Source organism: Podarcis raffonei, chromosome 2 (assembly GCF_027172205.1).
Source record: "Podarcis raffonei isolate rPodRaf1 chromosome 2, rPodRaf1.pri, whole genome shotgun sequence".
Classification (NCBI taxonomy): Eukaryota; Metazoa; Chordata; class Lepidosauria; order Squamata; family Lacertidae; genus Podarcis; species Podarcis raffonei.
Window position 1 is genome coordinate 49,691,045 of NC_070603.1, and position 17,853 is coordinate 49,708,897.

The 17,853-nt window shown below is 40.1% G+C and overlaps 1 protein-coding gene across 1 annotated transcript in view; it reads left to right on the forward strand.

Moving 5' to 3' along the window:
* DOCK2 (dedicator of cytokinesis 2) overlaps positions 1–17,853 on the forward strand; it is a 263,188-nt gene that overhangs the window by 52,727 nt on the left and 192,608 nt on the right. The window contains exons 23-25 of the mRNA XM_053376513.1: positions 3,854–3,962; positions 9,307–9,377; positions 9,761–9,867. Of these exons, the coding sequence (XP_053232488.1) occupies positions 3,854–3,962; positions 9,307–9,377; positions 9,761–9,867 (287 nt within the window). The remainder of the gene's footprint in view (positions 1–3,853; positions 3,963–9,306; positions 9,378–9,760; positions 9,868–17,853) is intronic.

A 17,853-nucleotide genomic window follows, 5' to 3' on the forward strand; every position in this document is an offset into this window, starting at 1 on the left:
GAAATTCGTGCGTAATTACGCTTCGCCATCCCTAATCCTGCCGCTTCCACCAGGAAATCATGACGGTGCGTTTCTCCTCTCCAAACTTTCCCCGGCCCTTTGCCGGCCGGCGCAGCCCTTTTGGCTACGAGCTCCCCTCCTTCTCTGCCCGCTTCCGACCCCACCTCCCCGTCCAGCCTCCCTACCTCCTGAAAAAAGGCGCTGGCGCCGAGCAGGACACCCCCGCGGCCATCGGAGAGAGGCGGGGCCGAGGGAGGCAAGCCAATGGGCGAGACGAGGGTAGGTGGCCACGGGGGCGGGCGCTGCCGCAGTCCTCGGGTGGGCAAGGTAGGAGCAGGCGGAGGCTGGCCGGCCGCTCTGACAATAGGGGCGGGCCGAGGGCACGACGCGGCTGGGCCCTCTGGACTTGCGCTCCCCCCAGATGTTGCGCCCGGTGCGGCCGGCACCCCTGGCACCCCCCACGCTACGCCACTGACTGGGAGAGAGAGGGAGTAAGATTGTAACTGCCGAGTGGGCGTTGCGGAGAGACTTCAGATACAAAGTGTAAAAATCTGAGGCAATGGATTGATTAAAAACAGTTGAATATTTGAAAAGCGGATAGAAACATTTCTGCTCTGTGCGCTACGCCAGCGACCAAAAGGGACGGTAATTTTTCACCCCGTTTAGGATATATAAGTGAGACTTTGTTCCGAGTTATTGTATTTTTGTATATACCTCCCCCGCGTAATATGTCCAAGCTGAGACTGTTTCTTTTTTTATTTGGGGTGCTTAATTGATTGAAAGCTGAGTTTGTTATTGAGAGGAGTGGATACGACGAGAGGTCTGGGAGGAGAAAGTGAACCGCAAGACAAAGTCTTTCTTCATAATGTACTTTGCCGTAGCATCCATCCAACACCGCCGAGGGCATCGATTGGAATCGTAATTCTGTGAAAGCAATTCTAAGCACGGCAAGTGGGAGCTTTGACCATGGGAACCATGGTGAACGCTTGGTAGAAGCCATCATGGTTAGATCCCTTTCTGCATGGAACCTAAAGAGACAATCTCTTAAGTGCCTCTTGTCTATCTTCATAGTCACCTGAAAATCTTGTAATTTATATTGGGACAAGAGGCGTTGGATACCGTCCTTCCAGCATTTGGTCTGTTTCTGTTCTGTGTGTGACATCGTGGGGAATTATGTGAAGTCTTTTCACATAATTTAAGCACAAGTATTCTGGCCTGTATTATTGTCACAACACAATTGTTGTCAGTACACATCCAAATGAAACCCCGGAGAGGGATATCAGAGTAAACCTATGGTTTATACATATGTTGATAGTCTGATTTATTTGTAGAACTACTGGTCTAAAATGAAACCAAAGATACATCCCATTAGCTGAAGTTACGTCTACTTCTCTAGGTTTTCATGTATCCATTAGATCAACTAAAAGCTACAACCTTGCAGCAACCGTCAGCCATAATCACAGTATCTTTTTAGATGATTGCTTTATTTTTTCTCAAGTGTTGTTGACAAAAGCTTTAAGCTTTTTTTCATTACTGCAAGTTTGCCATCTGTCAAAAGACAATCACTTTTGACCTTCACTCAGTATTTCAGTCTTTTGAAATATTCATTCCCCAACACATTCTGGATATTATTTTCCTACCCTCTTGCAAACACAGGAAAATCACTTCCCAGCACTTTGAGCAAGCTTCATTCAAAGCTGGTCTATAGTTACATATCAGGACCCCTCCAGGCATTATTTTTATTGAAGATTCATCATGATGTACATACCTGGTGTTGATGGAGAGGCTATATGTCATTGCACTTTCAGCACAACTTGTGCCTGTGAAAGTTGCAGGGTGGTTAAATGGATTCAGTTGCCCACTTCAGCTCTTCTCCACACGTACGCAAAATGTGAGAGGGAGAGGGAGACTGGAGCAATACTGACTTGAAATTAGTTCTGTTTAATTGTTTTGGATGGTACCAACGGATCTCTGGATCACTAGTACTATAATATAAACTAAACATAAATATTGTCAAATCAGGAAACTGAGACGCTGTGTAGCAGATATGGGGGTTGGGGGTGGGAAACCAACAGCAACCCAGCACTTATGCTCATTATTAAATAAATGTATCAACAGCAATTGGCTCTTTGTGTGACAAAGGAATAATATGCTACTCTTGAGGGGTTTATGAAACTGGTATATTAATATAAGGCGATGCTATATACATCAAAGCAGTGATGTTTAATAAAGGTAAGCAACGTTTCACCAACATAGATGCTTGGCTGTCGTAACCAAGTTGTATGGTGTATCAGAATATAGTTGAAATAATCGGCAAAAAATGTGAGTAGAAACAATCATAAAATGGCTTTTTCCAGCTGAGAAAATACGTTGTAAAAAGTGATGTTTACAAATCCTGTTTCCATGTTGTGCTGCTATAATGTATGAGAGAGTCTTACACGTCCAATGTGCTTGACTACATCGCATCTTCATGCAAGGGTAAGCTTTGACTTTTAGTTGGAAGTAAATGGTGCCAGAGGAAGCAACTGTAACTTGCAGATTGGATTGCTGTTAGCTTTTGTATATAAGCTTCAGGCAAGTATTAGCCTTCCCTTGTCATAATAAAACATGCATTTCCATTCTTGTTTCAACCTCATGTAGCGGGTTAGATTAATTTGCTAATAAAGAAGATTAAATCAGCTTTAACGACCACTGATAAACCTGATAGAATGAAGGCTGCAGTACTGTTATTAACTAATGTGAATTGGGAAAAGTCCTTAATTTTGTTGTTAATTAGCAAGCTTTGAGCTTTACCTTTTTCAGAAAAAGGCAATATGTATTAACTGATATTTGATTTAATAAAGGTATAATACAACCAGATGATGAATGGCTAAACCCTGCTTTTGCCTTTTATAAATACTGCTGGGATATGATATTAATTCATGCTGGCTGGTAATCTAATTCACATTTGCTGTCTCATTTTCTTAATATCTCAATTTGACACAGAATTGGATAGTGATGGAGTTACTCAGGAAACAATTATGAATAGCATTGGGTGCTTTCATTGTGCTACAAGAAACTGATGAGAAGGAATTTGAGAGTTTTGTGCTACAGACTTGTATAGTACAGGCTACAGCATTATTCATCTGAACAGAATATGTGGCATCCAAATGCTTGGACAGTTAGAAGTTTAGTAATCTAAGTAGCAGTGATGTGTTTGTGTTTTAAAAATATAGGGCTACTATTGTCTGGGATTTCCTAAAACTAGTCCTGAATTAATCTAGATTGCTCCTGCTAATAGTGCTAGTAGTAGATTTTTATTTCGTCTTAGTTCTTAGTAGTTGCATGGGTCCTGATAATGTCTGTATATGTTTTCCAAGTTCTCAAGTGCAGGACATGGGGAGACAGCCTGTTCTGAACTGGGTTGCACTCCCCTGTAAGGAACAGCTCCATAGCTTGGTGGTACTCCTGGATCCAACATTGTCATTTGAGGCCCAGGTAGCTAGGAGTGCCTGTTTCCAGCTATGGCTGGTTCACTAGCTACAGGCCATTTTGGATGGAGATGACTCAACCATGTTACTCCATGCTCTAGCAACTTCCAGACTGGATTACTGCAATGCATACTACATGAAATGTCCAAGTTGTCTTCCAAAGACAGCCTCAAGTATTTTTTCTGTAAAGGCTATTAACTTGGGGTGGGAGTGGGGAAATAAGTACGTTTTTATGTGCTGTGTCCATGAATTGGAACAATAACATTAGGTTAGTCGTTTTAGGTACATACCGATGTATCTGTCTGACAATAACAATCCAGTGATTTCAATTTTTTGTTTTGTTAGGGAGTTACACTTCTTAATGAGAATATGTTTTCTCTCAGGCTGTATGAAGGCAAAGAAGTGACAGAATTTGAAGAAGCAATGAGGAGGCTTTTTGAATCAATCAACAACCTGATGAGAAGTCAAGAAAAAACAGCCCTTATACCACAGGTTTGCCTGCTTTACCTGTCTTGCCCTGGATTAGAGCACATGGAAGTACAAATGTAGATAGACAGCTTTGGGGAGCTCAATCTCTTTTTCCCTCCCTCCCTTTAATGGACGTATAGGATTTCTCAAGAGCTCTCAGAAACTTGTGTGTGTGCGCGCATGTTGTTTGTATGCTTATTTTAACACTGAAAGTTCTTTAGGACCAAATAATCTACTCTAAGCAGCTGCTTAGAAGTATAATACATTGTTATTGGTCTGCCCAGAGTGCCCTTTCAGTGTTACAGTAACAATGTGGGTAGCACTCTGTGGGACTCCTGCAATCATATGAAAGCATGCCAAAAGTTTAGGGCTTTCTGATAGAATTTGTGCCTATGTAACTAGCTTTGTCCACACGAAAAATGCTGGGAAATAGATTTTTTAAAATAAATAAATGCTGAAATATTGAGTATTGAGTCAATATTTGAATAATAGCATTGTAGAGCTGGAAGAAATCCTGAGGGTCATTGAGTCCAGCCCCCTGCAATGCAGGAATCTCAACTAGATCACACACGTCATACGACCATCCAAGGAGAGCCAATCACCTCTCATGGGGGTCTGTTCCACTGTCAAACAGCTCTTACTGTCAGAAAGTTCTTTATTATTCCTCCCCACCAACAACATGACTACCTTTGCCCCTCCTCATTCTTTTAGAAAGTGAATGTAGCTGTATAGCTTCCTTTGACAACTTGGTGTTGTATCGAATGGGGTGGGGAGGGATAAAGAAGACTCAGAGGAAATCTGAGCTTAATCAGGCAGCGTATGATATGCCTTAGACTTAGGTAGGTTGTTTTCTGAGGCTCCAAAAAGGAATCGTAGAGTTGGAAGGAACCACGAAGGTCATCTAGTCCAACCCCCTGCAATGCAGGAATCTTTTGCCCAAAGGGGTGGGGCTCGAACCCACAACCCTGAGGTTAAGAGTCTTGTGTCCCAGCTGGTCTGAATCCTGTGTATTAGTGCATAGCACTAATAAATATTGAGGTGCCAAGTAGGCTAGCACACGATCTAAATTCCATTTGGGTATTTGCAGAAGCCTTTCTTGGAGATATATTCAAATTTATTTATTATTTTGAGGCCAGGTGTTATTTAGATTTGTGATAGCATTGTGAAATCTTATAGCTAATGTAATCCCACTACTAAGGTCTGGACGATCAATCTTCCTGCAAAGTAGCACAGCTGAGTATTAGAGCAAAAAATAATCAATTGCACTTTGAATCCCTCTGTTTAGTTTCAATGCTAAAGATCTGCAGGTTGGAATAGGTGGTGATAAACTGGGAAAGTGAGACCAAATATGGATGAAGAGGCTTACATTCTGTGGACTTTAGGCTGCTAAAAGTAATTTAAGCATGGCATTTTACAGTTGTTGTTGTTGTTGTTTAAAAAAAATGAACCAGGAAGCTAAGGACTATTGTTGTTGATAATAGTTGAAGGTCAGCATATGAAAATGTGTCATACATATATATATAGAATTATCCTCTTAATCCTCTGCTCAGAAGAATAAAAGTTGGGTTTTGTTTGTTTGTTTGGTTTTGCTTTGTGGTGTGATTGTTAAGCAAAGCAAATACGTTTTCCTCAAGCACCTGATTTCATTTGGGCTTTGTAGTCTAGGGAAATAACTGATTGCTCACACAGAGATGATTTTAAACACGTAGCTGTCCAGGAGGCAGAAACGCCCTAAACATGTCCAAATATCATAAATTATGGTCAGCAAATGAATATTTCAGTAAGAACATGGGAGAAGTTGAAACCACAAGGAAAGGAAATGCCATGTTTTAAGTCAGACTTCAGCAGCAGGGAAAGATAAGGTGCCAAGTATGTTGGAAAAGATAGGCACTAAAATGGAAATGCCACAGCAGTATGTACATGGACTGAGTATAAATGAGAGCAGCTGAGCACTTTGATCATAAAACTAAGCTTACGATCCTGAGCGAAACTGCAGGAATATTTTTAGTTGCATCACTTGAATTTGGGTGGAGAAGTCTCCCCCTCAAACTTCCTAAGTGTCCCCCCCACCCACCTTTGCTTGGAATACTTTTCTTATAGAAACCAGACAATGTAATGATTTCTTAAAAAATAACCCTCTCTTACTATTCTTCCCCACCTCCAAATCTCTGTATTATCTTGCTCTGAAGAAACTGCCTTACAAATAGGCACTTTAAAAACAATCAATCTTGGAGAATCAAGTAAGGCTACAAGAAATGCCTTTCAAATTAATTTTTGTTTGAGGAGAGTGGGAAGGGATTTTACTGAAGGAACAGTCATATTTAGGTGGCCTGCTTTTTAAGTTTCTTAAGCCTCCCTGCTTGCAATTTAAGGGGCTATTCACTTCTAGAGACAAATGATAAAAAAAATTGTTTTTGTTTAAATAACCCCAGTGAATATCTGTGAACATTTCGTTCCTTTTAAGCAAGCTAATGCTTAGGACCACATGATGAAAATGTCCATGTACATGTCTGTTAACTTCAGATATGTCACTTTTTTGTGGGCATTTTCTGGCTGTTTAGATTTACTTTGCTATTCATAAGAAATCTATATTTTAATGTGGCAGCACCTACACTTTGGAACTCATTGCTTCTTGATATCAGGCAGGCAGGCTCCTTCACTGTACTTTTTGGTGACTGCCAAAAACATGTTTGTTTAGACAAGCCTACTCAGATATGTGGAATGTTGATTTGGATTTGTTTTTAGTTTATTGCTGATTTGTTTTTGAGATATTTTAAATAGCTGTTTTTACTGATACTTTTATTCTTTTACTGATATATTTTATTGTTTTGGTAAACCAGTTTCAGGTTTGTTTTTACAATCAAGCAGTATATAAATTTTATGGAATAGAATAAATAAATAACTAGATAGATAGAAATGTTTTGGCCTTTTAGTAGAACCAGTACAGTGTAATGGCTAGAGTGCTGGTCAGCCAAATTCAAATTCCTTCTCATTCATACGATTCCCTGGGTATCCTTGGCTGAATTTCTCACAGCCTAACCTATGTCACATGAACCTAGTGTGAAAGAGAGTTCTGAGGATAATTACCACATGGAGGAAGGAACATGCAGGGCCACATTAACACTTGTAGACGTCATAAGCACTTAAAAGATTTTGGTGCCACACACACACACACACACACACACACACACACTAATAAACCATAAAATATTTTTTTATTTTGCAAAACCGATAGTACGATGGAAAATAATGTTTATTTTTGTATCCTTCCACTTTATTTATACTTTTAAAAAAAAATCTCCTACTTTTTCTAATTGCAAAGTCTTTGATCACATCCTCAAAACTAATCTTACGCAACACATCTACTTCTAGACTAGTAGAGATAAGGTAACCAGCCTGCCTTGTTGCATAATTGTTCTGTTGGGATTTTTAACATACTTCAAGTGAGAAAATGAACGCTCAGTGGAGCAATTTGTGACCATTAATGTTAAAAATCTGGCAATGGAAAATTTCTGTGGTGCTCCTGTTCCCTTGATGCCCTAAGCACTTGCTTATTTTGCTTCATGGTTAATCCAGCCCTGGGAATGTGTCTAATTTGTGTGGACTTCATTCGGTATTTTTTTCACAGTACAGAATCTGTGGGCAGAGCTTATGTTTGTGCAAGTTGTACATAAACAGGCTATGTGCAGAAGAGTCAATCCATGTATTGCGATTGTTGGTGGGGTTAGCAGGCACAGTGCTATCCACTGCCCATGTGCTTTGATTTTCCCAGAATGGCTGCTTACCCAGTCCTGTGGTGCACTGCAGTTGCAGCCTGTTGCGACTGTTCCTGATCCCCCGGAAACAATGCTGGACAGGGTGGCCATGGAAGAGGGTAGGGTTTCCCACCAGTCTCAATTTTGAGTTCTGGCCAATCAGGCCAGTCCATGGGGGTGGGACTTGGGAGCGGAGAAGAGTGGAGCAGGCTTCGCTCCAGTCTGCCCCCAGAATTATTGCCTGTACAGACCTAAAATTGTCACAAAGTGGTGGTTGGGATACACCATGCACACAGCCCTAAGTTACTTGAAAGAAGGATGAGATAAAAATGTAATAAAATGAATAATTCTGTTCCCTTTTACCCTCCCCCCTCAAAAACTGTACACAATAGTACAGTACATGCAAAGCTATATGTTGCAAGTAGCATTTTGTGGTGACTGTTACCCAAAAGGAATGGAATGAGTTGGCACGTTGCTTTTAAAAGACAGTCAAAATAACTGTGAAATAAATTAGAAGTGACACTTTTGTTATCTCTGTTTGTTGGAGTATGGTGAACCTGAATAGCAAGCTTTGTACCAGGCATTGTTAACAGCAACATTGTTTTTGCCAGAGTGTGCCATACTTAATGGGTTTGCCCTTGTGGTGTTCTTTAGGACATGTGACGTACCATTTGCGTGTGTGTTTGTGTGTGGTAGCATGTGGAAACAACAAGCAGCACTTTGCACATGCCTCTCTGTTTGAAGTTTTGTGTAATAAAGACTTGAATAAAAATTGAACTGAGCTTTTATTGCCATTTCTTTGGGGCCATCTTTTTGAGCCTCGATGTGTCTACTGCTCCCCTGAGAGTAAGGATAGCGCAGGGACTTGCTTTCTTATTAACAAACCGGAATGTATCTGCCATAATTATCATCATGTATCTTTCACATTCACAAATTTGTTGTGATGGAATCAGCTAAAATATTAATACTGTGGTGGGAATAGTGTGTGTGTATCTCATCTCATAAATATGCAGCATCCATGTGCATGGGTAATGTGTCCAGAAACCTAACTTACCATAATGCCTTTTCCAGTCTAAAATATAAGCCTAGGTATTACTGAGCGAAAGCAAATGCAGTTGATTTACTTCAGGTTGGTTCTGTGGGAGTGTATGGTTGTGTAATGTGTGTCATTCTTTCGTAGTGGAGAGTCAGGAGAAAACAAGTTTATTATTTTATTTCCATTTGTTTTTCTTCATCGATCTAAATGCTTCTTACCAGGAGCTCAGGGTCCCATTTATTAAGCTATCCCATGTATCCCTAAGTTGTGATGATACTTGAGGCTCATCCAGACTTCCCTTTGTGTTGCATTTCTAGGCACATTTGTGCTTTAAAACTGCATGTTTGAGCAGTGGTGTTTTTTTTGGAGGGGTGGTGGTGGTCCTGGCACTCTTCTCGGGAATATCAGTGTTTTACAGCTAAATCAGAGCAAGCAGCAATTAGGTTTTCCAAGGATTGCCATTTGTTCTTATTTAGCGGTAAAACGTGGGTTTTCCTGGGTATGATGGCCTTTAGTTTACAAGTATTTATGAAACATGCAACAAAATGATCAAGTATTTTATATTTCTTTCTTTCAGGTGGCTGCCTTGAAGTATATTCCTTCTGTTCTCCAAGATGTAGAAACAGTGTTTGATGTCAGGTTACTTAGGTGAGCTAACATTCAGAATTCAGTGTCATCTAGGTGACACTATACCTTTGGCAGGACTATGCTGGTATTGGGTTAGTTAGGTAAGTAAATTCACACTTGATGCATTGCTGCTGCAAACTGTTATTCTGGAACTGAAGTCATATCTGATTTCAGAAACAGCTTAAGTTGACATAAGCAATGTGTCTAAAAAGCATAGGCTTCTCAGTACCAGATATAGAATAAGCAGGAAAATAACAGTTGCTCTGTTGTGACAGTTGAAAGATCTATGGCAAACACTAGCTAGTTTAACTGTTTGGAAGACCTCCATATGTTTCATCAGATTCTTTTTTTAAAATATACCATATTAATCTAATCTAATCATTTCATTTTTCTATCTTTTGCAGCCAGCTCTTATATGAATTTTATACTTGCATTCCACCAAAATCTCTACAGAATCATAAAGTGCGCTCCATGAAGAATATAGTATGCAGCAATCTCTTCAAAAAACAAGGTAAATTCAGAATGACTTGGGAATAATGATTAAAAAAACAACAGCCCTGCTATCCCATGTTGGTTTAGGTCTCTCTCCAGATATCTTAGGCACATGCTCTTTCTCCTGCACTGCTTTGGCCCCTCTGCACTTTCGTTTGGACATTTTCACCCTCATCCCTTACGTATGATTTACCATGAACTGAGATGCTTCTGAGCTCCTGTAGACTCTACCTCAAGATCAGGTTAAAAGCTGCTCTGCCATTTTGAGTTTAAGCACCAACAATCTGGTTCCATTCTGGTTCAAGTGGAGCCCATCCCTTTCATACAGGCCTGGCTTGTTCCATCACGTTGCCCTAACATATTCAAACTTCTCCTTCTGACACAACTGTCTCATCTGCCCATTAAGACTCTCCAGCTGTGCTTGTCTAGCTGGCTCTGCCTTTTCATCAGGTAGCATTTCAGAGAAAGCTACATTGAAGGTCTTGGTTTTCAACCTCCAACCTAGCAACCTTAATTTTGCTTCCAGGACTGCATGACTGCATTCCACCACATCAGTGGTACCACATGTAACAAGATGTAACAAGACCACTGATTTCTTCCCTTCTACCAGGGAATATCCAGACGTTGCATGACATCTGCAGACAGGCTGCATATCCATCACAAACTTAATGATTGAATTGTTCACTGAGCCATTTCAATATGCTCTGCTATTTAAAAACAAAGGGCTTACTGATTCTTTAATTGTTGTATCCTTGAAAGCATTTGAGAAATGCTAGTGATATGCTATGGCATCAATTATTTGGTGGCTAACAGTTTGCATTAGGTGTTTGAGAGATTTTTTGAATTCCAGATGTTTTTGTGCCTTTCGGGTGTTTGCAAAAAATGCTGCAGAGTATGCCTCAAAAGCACTTTATCATCTCCTTCTTCCTCAGTTCTGCTGATGCTTATAAGTTAATTATCGTAACAGTGTCTTAAGCACCCATTTGCAGGATAAGGCATGCATTACAAGATATAGGAGCAACAATGCCTAATAATTTGTGCTGGTGCAAAACACACCTCAGCAAAACGTACCCACCACCAGTATAATTCAGCTGTTGTCCATTCATTTTCACCACCTCACTTACAGATTAAACTGCCTTTCTTTATTTTTTTATAATAAAGTTTTAATAAAGCTTTTCAACATACAATAAAAAAGAAACAAAACAAGAAATAAGAAAGAGAACAAAGAGAAAACCAAGCAGACACAGAGAGATAATAACAGAAAAGAGAAAGAGATAAGTAAAAGTGACTTCCAACTGTCAGTTGTGCCTGCAAAAGTTCCTTATAATAATCCAGTGTTCAGTCCAGAGTAATGTCCAGTTATTCCTCCCTCTGCTAGCTGATGTTAAATCCAGGCATCTCAGTTTCATTCCTTTTCCTTCCCATCCATGAAGTTCATAAGTAAGAATCAACCTTAATCTTCCTCCAGTCAAACACCACAACTTTACCTCCTGATGTAAAAAGACATGCGGTGCTTATTCTTTATTCCTCACGAGTTTCTTTGCTGTGTTTATATAATAAGACAATATCCATAACAAATTATGTAGACATTAATTCACAGCCCAAACAATAGTATTGCAGGAGGCACGGCCACTTTTTCTTCTGAGATGATTCCAAGTTGTACACAGAGTCCTCTTTCCATGAATTCCATTTCCTCCTCCAACGTCATAGCTCCAGCACAACATTGTTCCGTTGCTTCCAGCACCGATACTACTGCAGGAGGCTTAGTCACTTTTTCTTCCCAGATCATTTCAGATTGTACTTCCAGCATCAACACTAAACTATCCTTTAGGGCTGGCAAATCATCCTTGGTATTTTCCCCCAGGAGCTGTGACTCTTCAGGAATCTGTGTGAAACCTTCCTTATTTTCTAATATGGTATTATGTTCTGAAACACTTTGTATCAGAGTAAAAGATAATACACAGTGCATCTGCTTAAATGAGTTTCAAGTGCTTTATGGCATCTTCAAGTTTTTGTGACTTAAGCTTTCGTGCACCAAAGCCCAGTGTGCCATTCCACGAAAGCTTACGCCACAATCAGTTTGTGGGTCTTTAAGGTGCCACAAGACTGTTTGTTCTAATGCTGCAGGAGACTTTACATTCACTGGAATCACTAATGTTACTTCAAAAGGGAGTATAAAATAGTATGGTTACATGCCTCCTCTAACTAGGGAGCTCCTTACTATGAAGCAGACCATTCAATAAACACAGCATGCTAGTAGTAAAAGCAGCACCACCTTGAAAATGTGCAAGTTATTTGTTTTCTGGAAAAGCAAAGAAACCAACTTACTAGCTTTTCCTTTCATGAGATTTTTGTTCGCATTGTAATTTGGATTGCCCTATCTTGAAGAGCGATAAAGAGGACAGCCTGAACCACTGCTAGCCTGAGCTGGGGAAAGAGACGTGCTGGTGCGTGGGGCCGCTGTGCCTGTGCACCTCTTTTCCTGGCTCAGGCTGGCAGCAGCCATGATGTGCAGAGTGCCTAGAAGTCTCTATAAACATTCCACAGACCTTCAGATCTTCACAAATGGACACTGTGAAAACTCTTTTTACTTTCCTTGGAGACTTAACTTCTCTAATAGCTTAATATGAGGTTGCCAGTTGGTCAGCACTCATCCATATGGATCCATTCTATTATCCCAAATTTATTTGGGAACTGTTGGTGAGAAACTTTGGCAAAAGCTTTTTGGAGGTCCAAGTGTATGATGTTAACCAAACTAACCCCAATCCACATAAGGTAATTTTTCTTCAGGGTGAGGCAGAATTCTCTTTGCAGAAGCTATGTTTTCTCACAAAGGCTTATTCTTCTACATGCATAACAAATCTAGCTTTAATTGTGTTTTCCACATCCTGCTGGAATAGCTCAGTCAGCAGGGTTGTGGGTCTAAGTCCCACACTGGGCAAAAGATTTCTTTTTTTCTGGTGGGCTGGACTAGATGACCCTCATTGTCCCTTCCAACAATTATATGATTCTTTGAAATAACACAGGACAGTTGTTAAACCAAGTGACCTGCAATTTTCTAGCTCTCCCTTGAGAGCTCTCTCTTTAAATAAATTTTAGAGGAAGGAAATATTGGTAGCTTTCCCCCTGACTCTTCGATATCTGGAAGGCAGAAGTCCTTGCTAAAAGGAAATCCCTTGTCTAGTAGCAATAGAGAAGTGTTATTCAGAGTGTTTCTAACTCTGGTTGAGAAGTTATTTGCAAAACTGTCAGGTCCCTTTCTTCATTGTTGGTAAGAAAGGCAATCCATTTTTAATTGTGCCTAGAGGCTTTCACAATGGGCTCAAGAGCTCCTACAAAATTTAATGAGAGTAAATAAATGAACAAACTCCTTTCAGATTGTCAGACTCTGTTTCCCACTTCAAACAACACATCCACAGAAGTCAAAATAAATAGGTTAAAACAATATTTTGCTGCCTTTGTACGTAAGAGAAAGCTAATTACTTCAGAGAAATGTTAGGTGAGAATAACATTGTAGTTTGAGATGAATTTTGATTTTGTCTAAATATGATTAAGATGAGGACAGGTGCCTTTTTCTCTCCCCTGTATTTGGTCTTCATAGCTAAAAAGCAACACAATTGCAAAGCACAGGTGCCCACAGTGAAGTCTTTTAGGAATTTCAGTCACTAAGAGCATTGGAAGTTTTTTCATTTGGATAATAATGCTTTACACTTAAGAACTGCAGAATAAAATAACTAAAATTAATGTATTTTGATCTTTTGGAAGTCAGGTCCCAAATTCTGCAGGATAGCCTTCTTTATCTTAATGGATAGTTTGTACCAAATGACTGTGCAACTCCTTGAGAGATTTGCCAAGTGAACCTCGTTTTAGAAGACCACGGGGCTTTCCCATATGCCAAATATTTTATGAAGCTCATCATTTCTGCATCTTAAAATTGTAGTTGGGGAACTATTAAAAAATAAGCAAGTGTTGTTAATTTTAACATTTATAATTCAAGTCATGAGACCAAGCAATACCAGAACCAGCACACATTGCCTCAAAAATGGCTCAAAAGGAAGGTGACCTGGTAGGTGCAAAAAAAGAGCCAAAGATTCCAACTGCATTCAGCAATTACCGGTATGTTTTATTTCTATAAAATGCTTGGCCTTCACTGACGTGTTGTAGAATAATCAGCCTGCATCTAACACAGGTCTGGATAAATGTGAGTTTTGATAAGAGCAACAGCTTAGGGTGAAGGATGTGTAGCCTTTTCCTCACATTTCGCCTTTCCCTTCCATTCTGCTTTCTTCATTTAAATCTCACCGCATTTTAAAGCTTCGGTAAGGCTAAGCAGCACTTCCATTGATAAAACTATAAAGATTGCCTTCTGTACTACTTTCACTTAGGGCCACACTAGATTTGCTGTCTTGGCATTTAAAATATAAATAGCATCGACTGAGGGTGAGGGCTGATAATTATCCGGATCACAGCAAGCAGGAAGGTAGAAATTAACCCCTTCTACCTCTGCATTTTTTTAAAAAATGTTTTTTTATTGAAAGATTTTCATGGATAACCAAGATATATATAGTGTCTCTGTTTTCAGTTCATAGAGTCTTTTCTACAGATCAGTTACATTTGGCCTGAGATACCATTCTACTTTCAGTTTGTTGGTTAGCTTTTCTAGTATGGCTGTTTCCCATACAGTTTGGTACCAGAGGTCCATGTTCACTCCTGACAGGTCCCTCCAGGATCTAGTTATGATACTCCTAGGTGCTGAGAGTAAAGGTAAAGGTACCCCTGCCCGTACAGGCCAGTCTTGACAGACTCTAGGGTTGTGCGCTCATCTCACTCTATAGGCCGGGAGCCAGCGCTGTCCGAAGACACTTCCGGGTCACATGGCCAGCGTGACAAGCTGTATCTGGTGAGCCAGCACAGCACACGGAACGCCGTTTACCTTCCCGCTAGTAAGCGGTCCCTATTTATCTACTTGCACCCGGGGGTGCTTTCGAACTGCTAGGTTGGCAGGCGCTGGGACCGAGCGACGGGAGCGCACCCCACCGCGGGGATTCGAACCGCCGACCTTTCGATCGGCAAGTCCTAGGCGCTGAGGCTTTTACCCACAGCGCCACCCGGATCCCTCTCCTTTGAAGCTAGTAATCACATTGGGAGAAAATCCCCCATTGGCACAAATGGGGAATTTCCTATCAATTCAAATTCTGGTTGCAGAAAAGGGATTTTCCTCAGGACTACATCTGCAAATGAAAGAGTCAGCTTCACTTTCTCTGATTTACAACAATCCTGATCATTATCACCTCCTCCAATGATGCCACCTCAGTTTTATAAAACCTGTGAAGTAAATTCAAAGTTGCATTTAACATCACAGTCTTTTTCTTTGATAAGCCCCTCCATTTTCCTTTAAATACCTTTAAAACACTTCCTTTTAAAAACAATAAAATGGAACAAAAATTTACCTCATACACCAGTGATTAAAGATAACATTTTTTTAAATGGACCTATGATGTCACATATATTGTCAAAATGAGAGTCAGGAAATCATAGCTTCCATTTAGAAATCTATGCAAATGCAACTGCGAGAGTTTTATTAGTCAGCACTACTCACACATACAAAGGGAAGCTCGTGAAATTGCATTTTCTATGACTGAAATCTGCTGTACTAAGCAGGGGCATGGAAATCTTATATCAAAGCAGCAAATATTCTTGTGATTTGAATGTTTGCCAAACTTCTTATAAATAGGTGGGTTTTTTAATCATAATATTTCAAGTAGAAAAACTGAAGCAGAAGATAGCAATCTGATACTGGACACCTGGAGACAATACATTTTAGCAACTTGACCTCTGCTGTAAAACTACCTCTACCTCTGCTGTTGTAGGCACTGTGTTGCTGAATATAAAATGCTGGGAATCACAAGTGGGGAATGTACTGTCCCACTCAGATTCAGGCTTCCCACTGTGAGAACAGGATGCTGGACTAGATGTGCGACTTGCTCGGTCCAGCAGGATTCTTACGTTCTTAGGTGGATTTTCTGCCCAAGGACTAATATGAAATAATTCCCATGTTGGAACGTTTTCTTGTAGCCTGTCTATTAGATTTGTATCCTGACCCTCATTCCAGGAACTCGCAGCATGCATGGGAAGTTATCTCACTTTATCTCAGCACATTGTTCTGTGATTTCTTCTACCTTGAAAATAGGTGTGGGGGTTGAACATATATTCAACATATATTCTTAACATGTTGAGTTGTACTAAATAGCAGCATAGCAATGCTCAACAGAGGAATCACATTACTGATATGCAACTTTCAAACAGAACATCAACCAGATCAGTACCCAAAGTCCTCCTTTGGCTTAGCCAATTATAGGTTAAAGTTCTGGATATAAATATATTTAAGTGAAAACGAGAGCTTCAGATTTTCAAATTATCCAACTCCCTGCAAAGCAAGTAAGGGAGCCTGGGGTCATTGTTCAAGATCATCAGTGGAAGGTCTACTGTTGTTATCCAGGTGAGGGTTACTCACCAAGAAAGAAACAGTAAGGGAACTTTTCATTGGGCATTGGCAAACATGAGCAAGGGTAAGGATTCAACCCTCTTTTCCCACCCACCTCTTCTCTGTTTTATATTACAGTGCTTTACAGTGATTGGGTGGCAGCCCAATTTCAATACATGCATTTGCTGCCTTCGTGATTAGTTTGGTCTCCAGTTTTTGTATTATAGGAAAATATGATATAAGCAAAGAGCTGAATCATATGGTTGTATAACATCTAGCCTAGGGCTCCTGTGTGTTTAATCCAAGTACATCAGTTTTTAAATCAGAATGTAAAATATGCAGTTAAGGGCAAGTATTTTTGGTGTCTTTAAAGATAATAATTTCAAACGAGTTCAGTTGCTCAGTGAATAATTATGCTAAAACGTGTTACTTATTGGTATTTTCCATAACTAATGTTTACAGATGTGACAATTAAGTCAATCATAAACTACAAGAACTAACAAAACCTCTGCCAGTAAATATTTCTGTACTGTGGAGGAAGCTTTTCTGTTTTAAAATCTGCCACTCGAGGTACAGCAAGAATACAAATGTACAAAAGATTTGTTGTGAAAACGGTACCCCTTATAAAAGGCAAGTCTATAAATTTCTTCATCTTAAAATTAATTTTACAGAATTGTACAAATATTTATACTTTTAAAAGCACATGGCAACTTGGGATGTATACGCCGCAATAGCCTTAGATGCTGTTTGCTTATCAAAATTACTCCGAGAAACCTCTTGGGCTGCATAATTTTGTTTTGGCCTAGAAAAATGTTCCCAGCTCAAACTGCAGCTAAGCAGTAGTTGTCGCTGCTTCTTTCTTAGGGTCAAAACAGATGCTATGAGGGAGATTTTTGAGTTGATCTCTTCAAGTTTTAAATTTCATTTCGAAGTAGTTCAGTTGGCTGTAGTGATGGGGATGGCAGTGGCATCATGCAAACTTAAAAGCTTGCTTTCAATCTATCCCTGGCAGTTCAATTCTGGGGGAAATATATTATGCGCTCCCTACTGTTTCAACTGGTGAGGAGTTTGTCAGATAACCAGCCTCATATAACCAACATGCTTAACTCTAATTAATGCATGAAGTGGTTAAGACCATAAAGCTGTCCTGCCAGGCTCATCTCACCTTGTGAGGGTCTGTCAAACCTCCCCCCTACAACAGCTCTGCTGCCCAGTCTACCTGAGAAACTCAGTATGCAAAGGGGTCTCAGCTGGTTACTCCAAGCTCAGGCCGCATGGCTTTCACAATCCACACTTGAGTTCCTACACCAAAATTTTAGGAACTTTCACCACTGTAACTTAGCCATGTTTCACTGTCTGTGCATCTTTTTCTAAATGCTTTATGGAAAAGCACATGAATCTGCCTTTAGAGCTTGTAAGTAGTAAACCATTTTTACTTACTAAACGTGGCCTTTTTCTACGCTAGAGGAGGAAGGGACTATTTTGGAACCCACAAGGGCATATTTTAAAGGTCTAACAGCC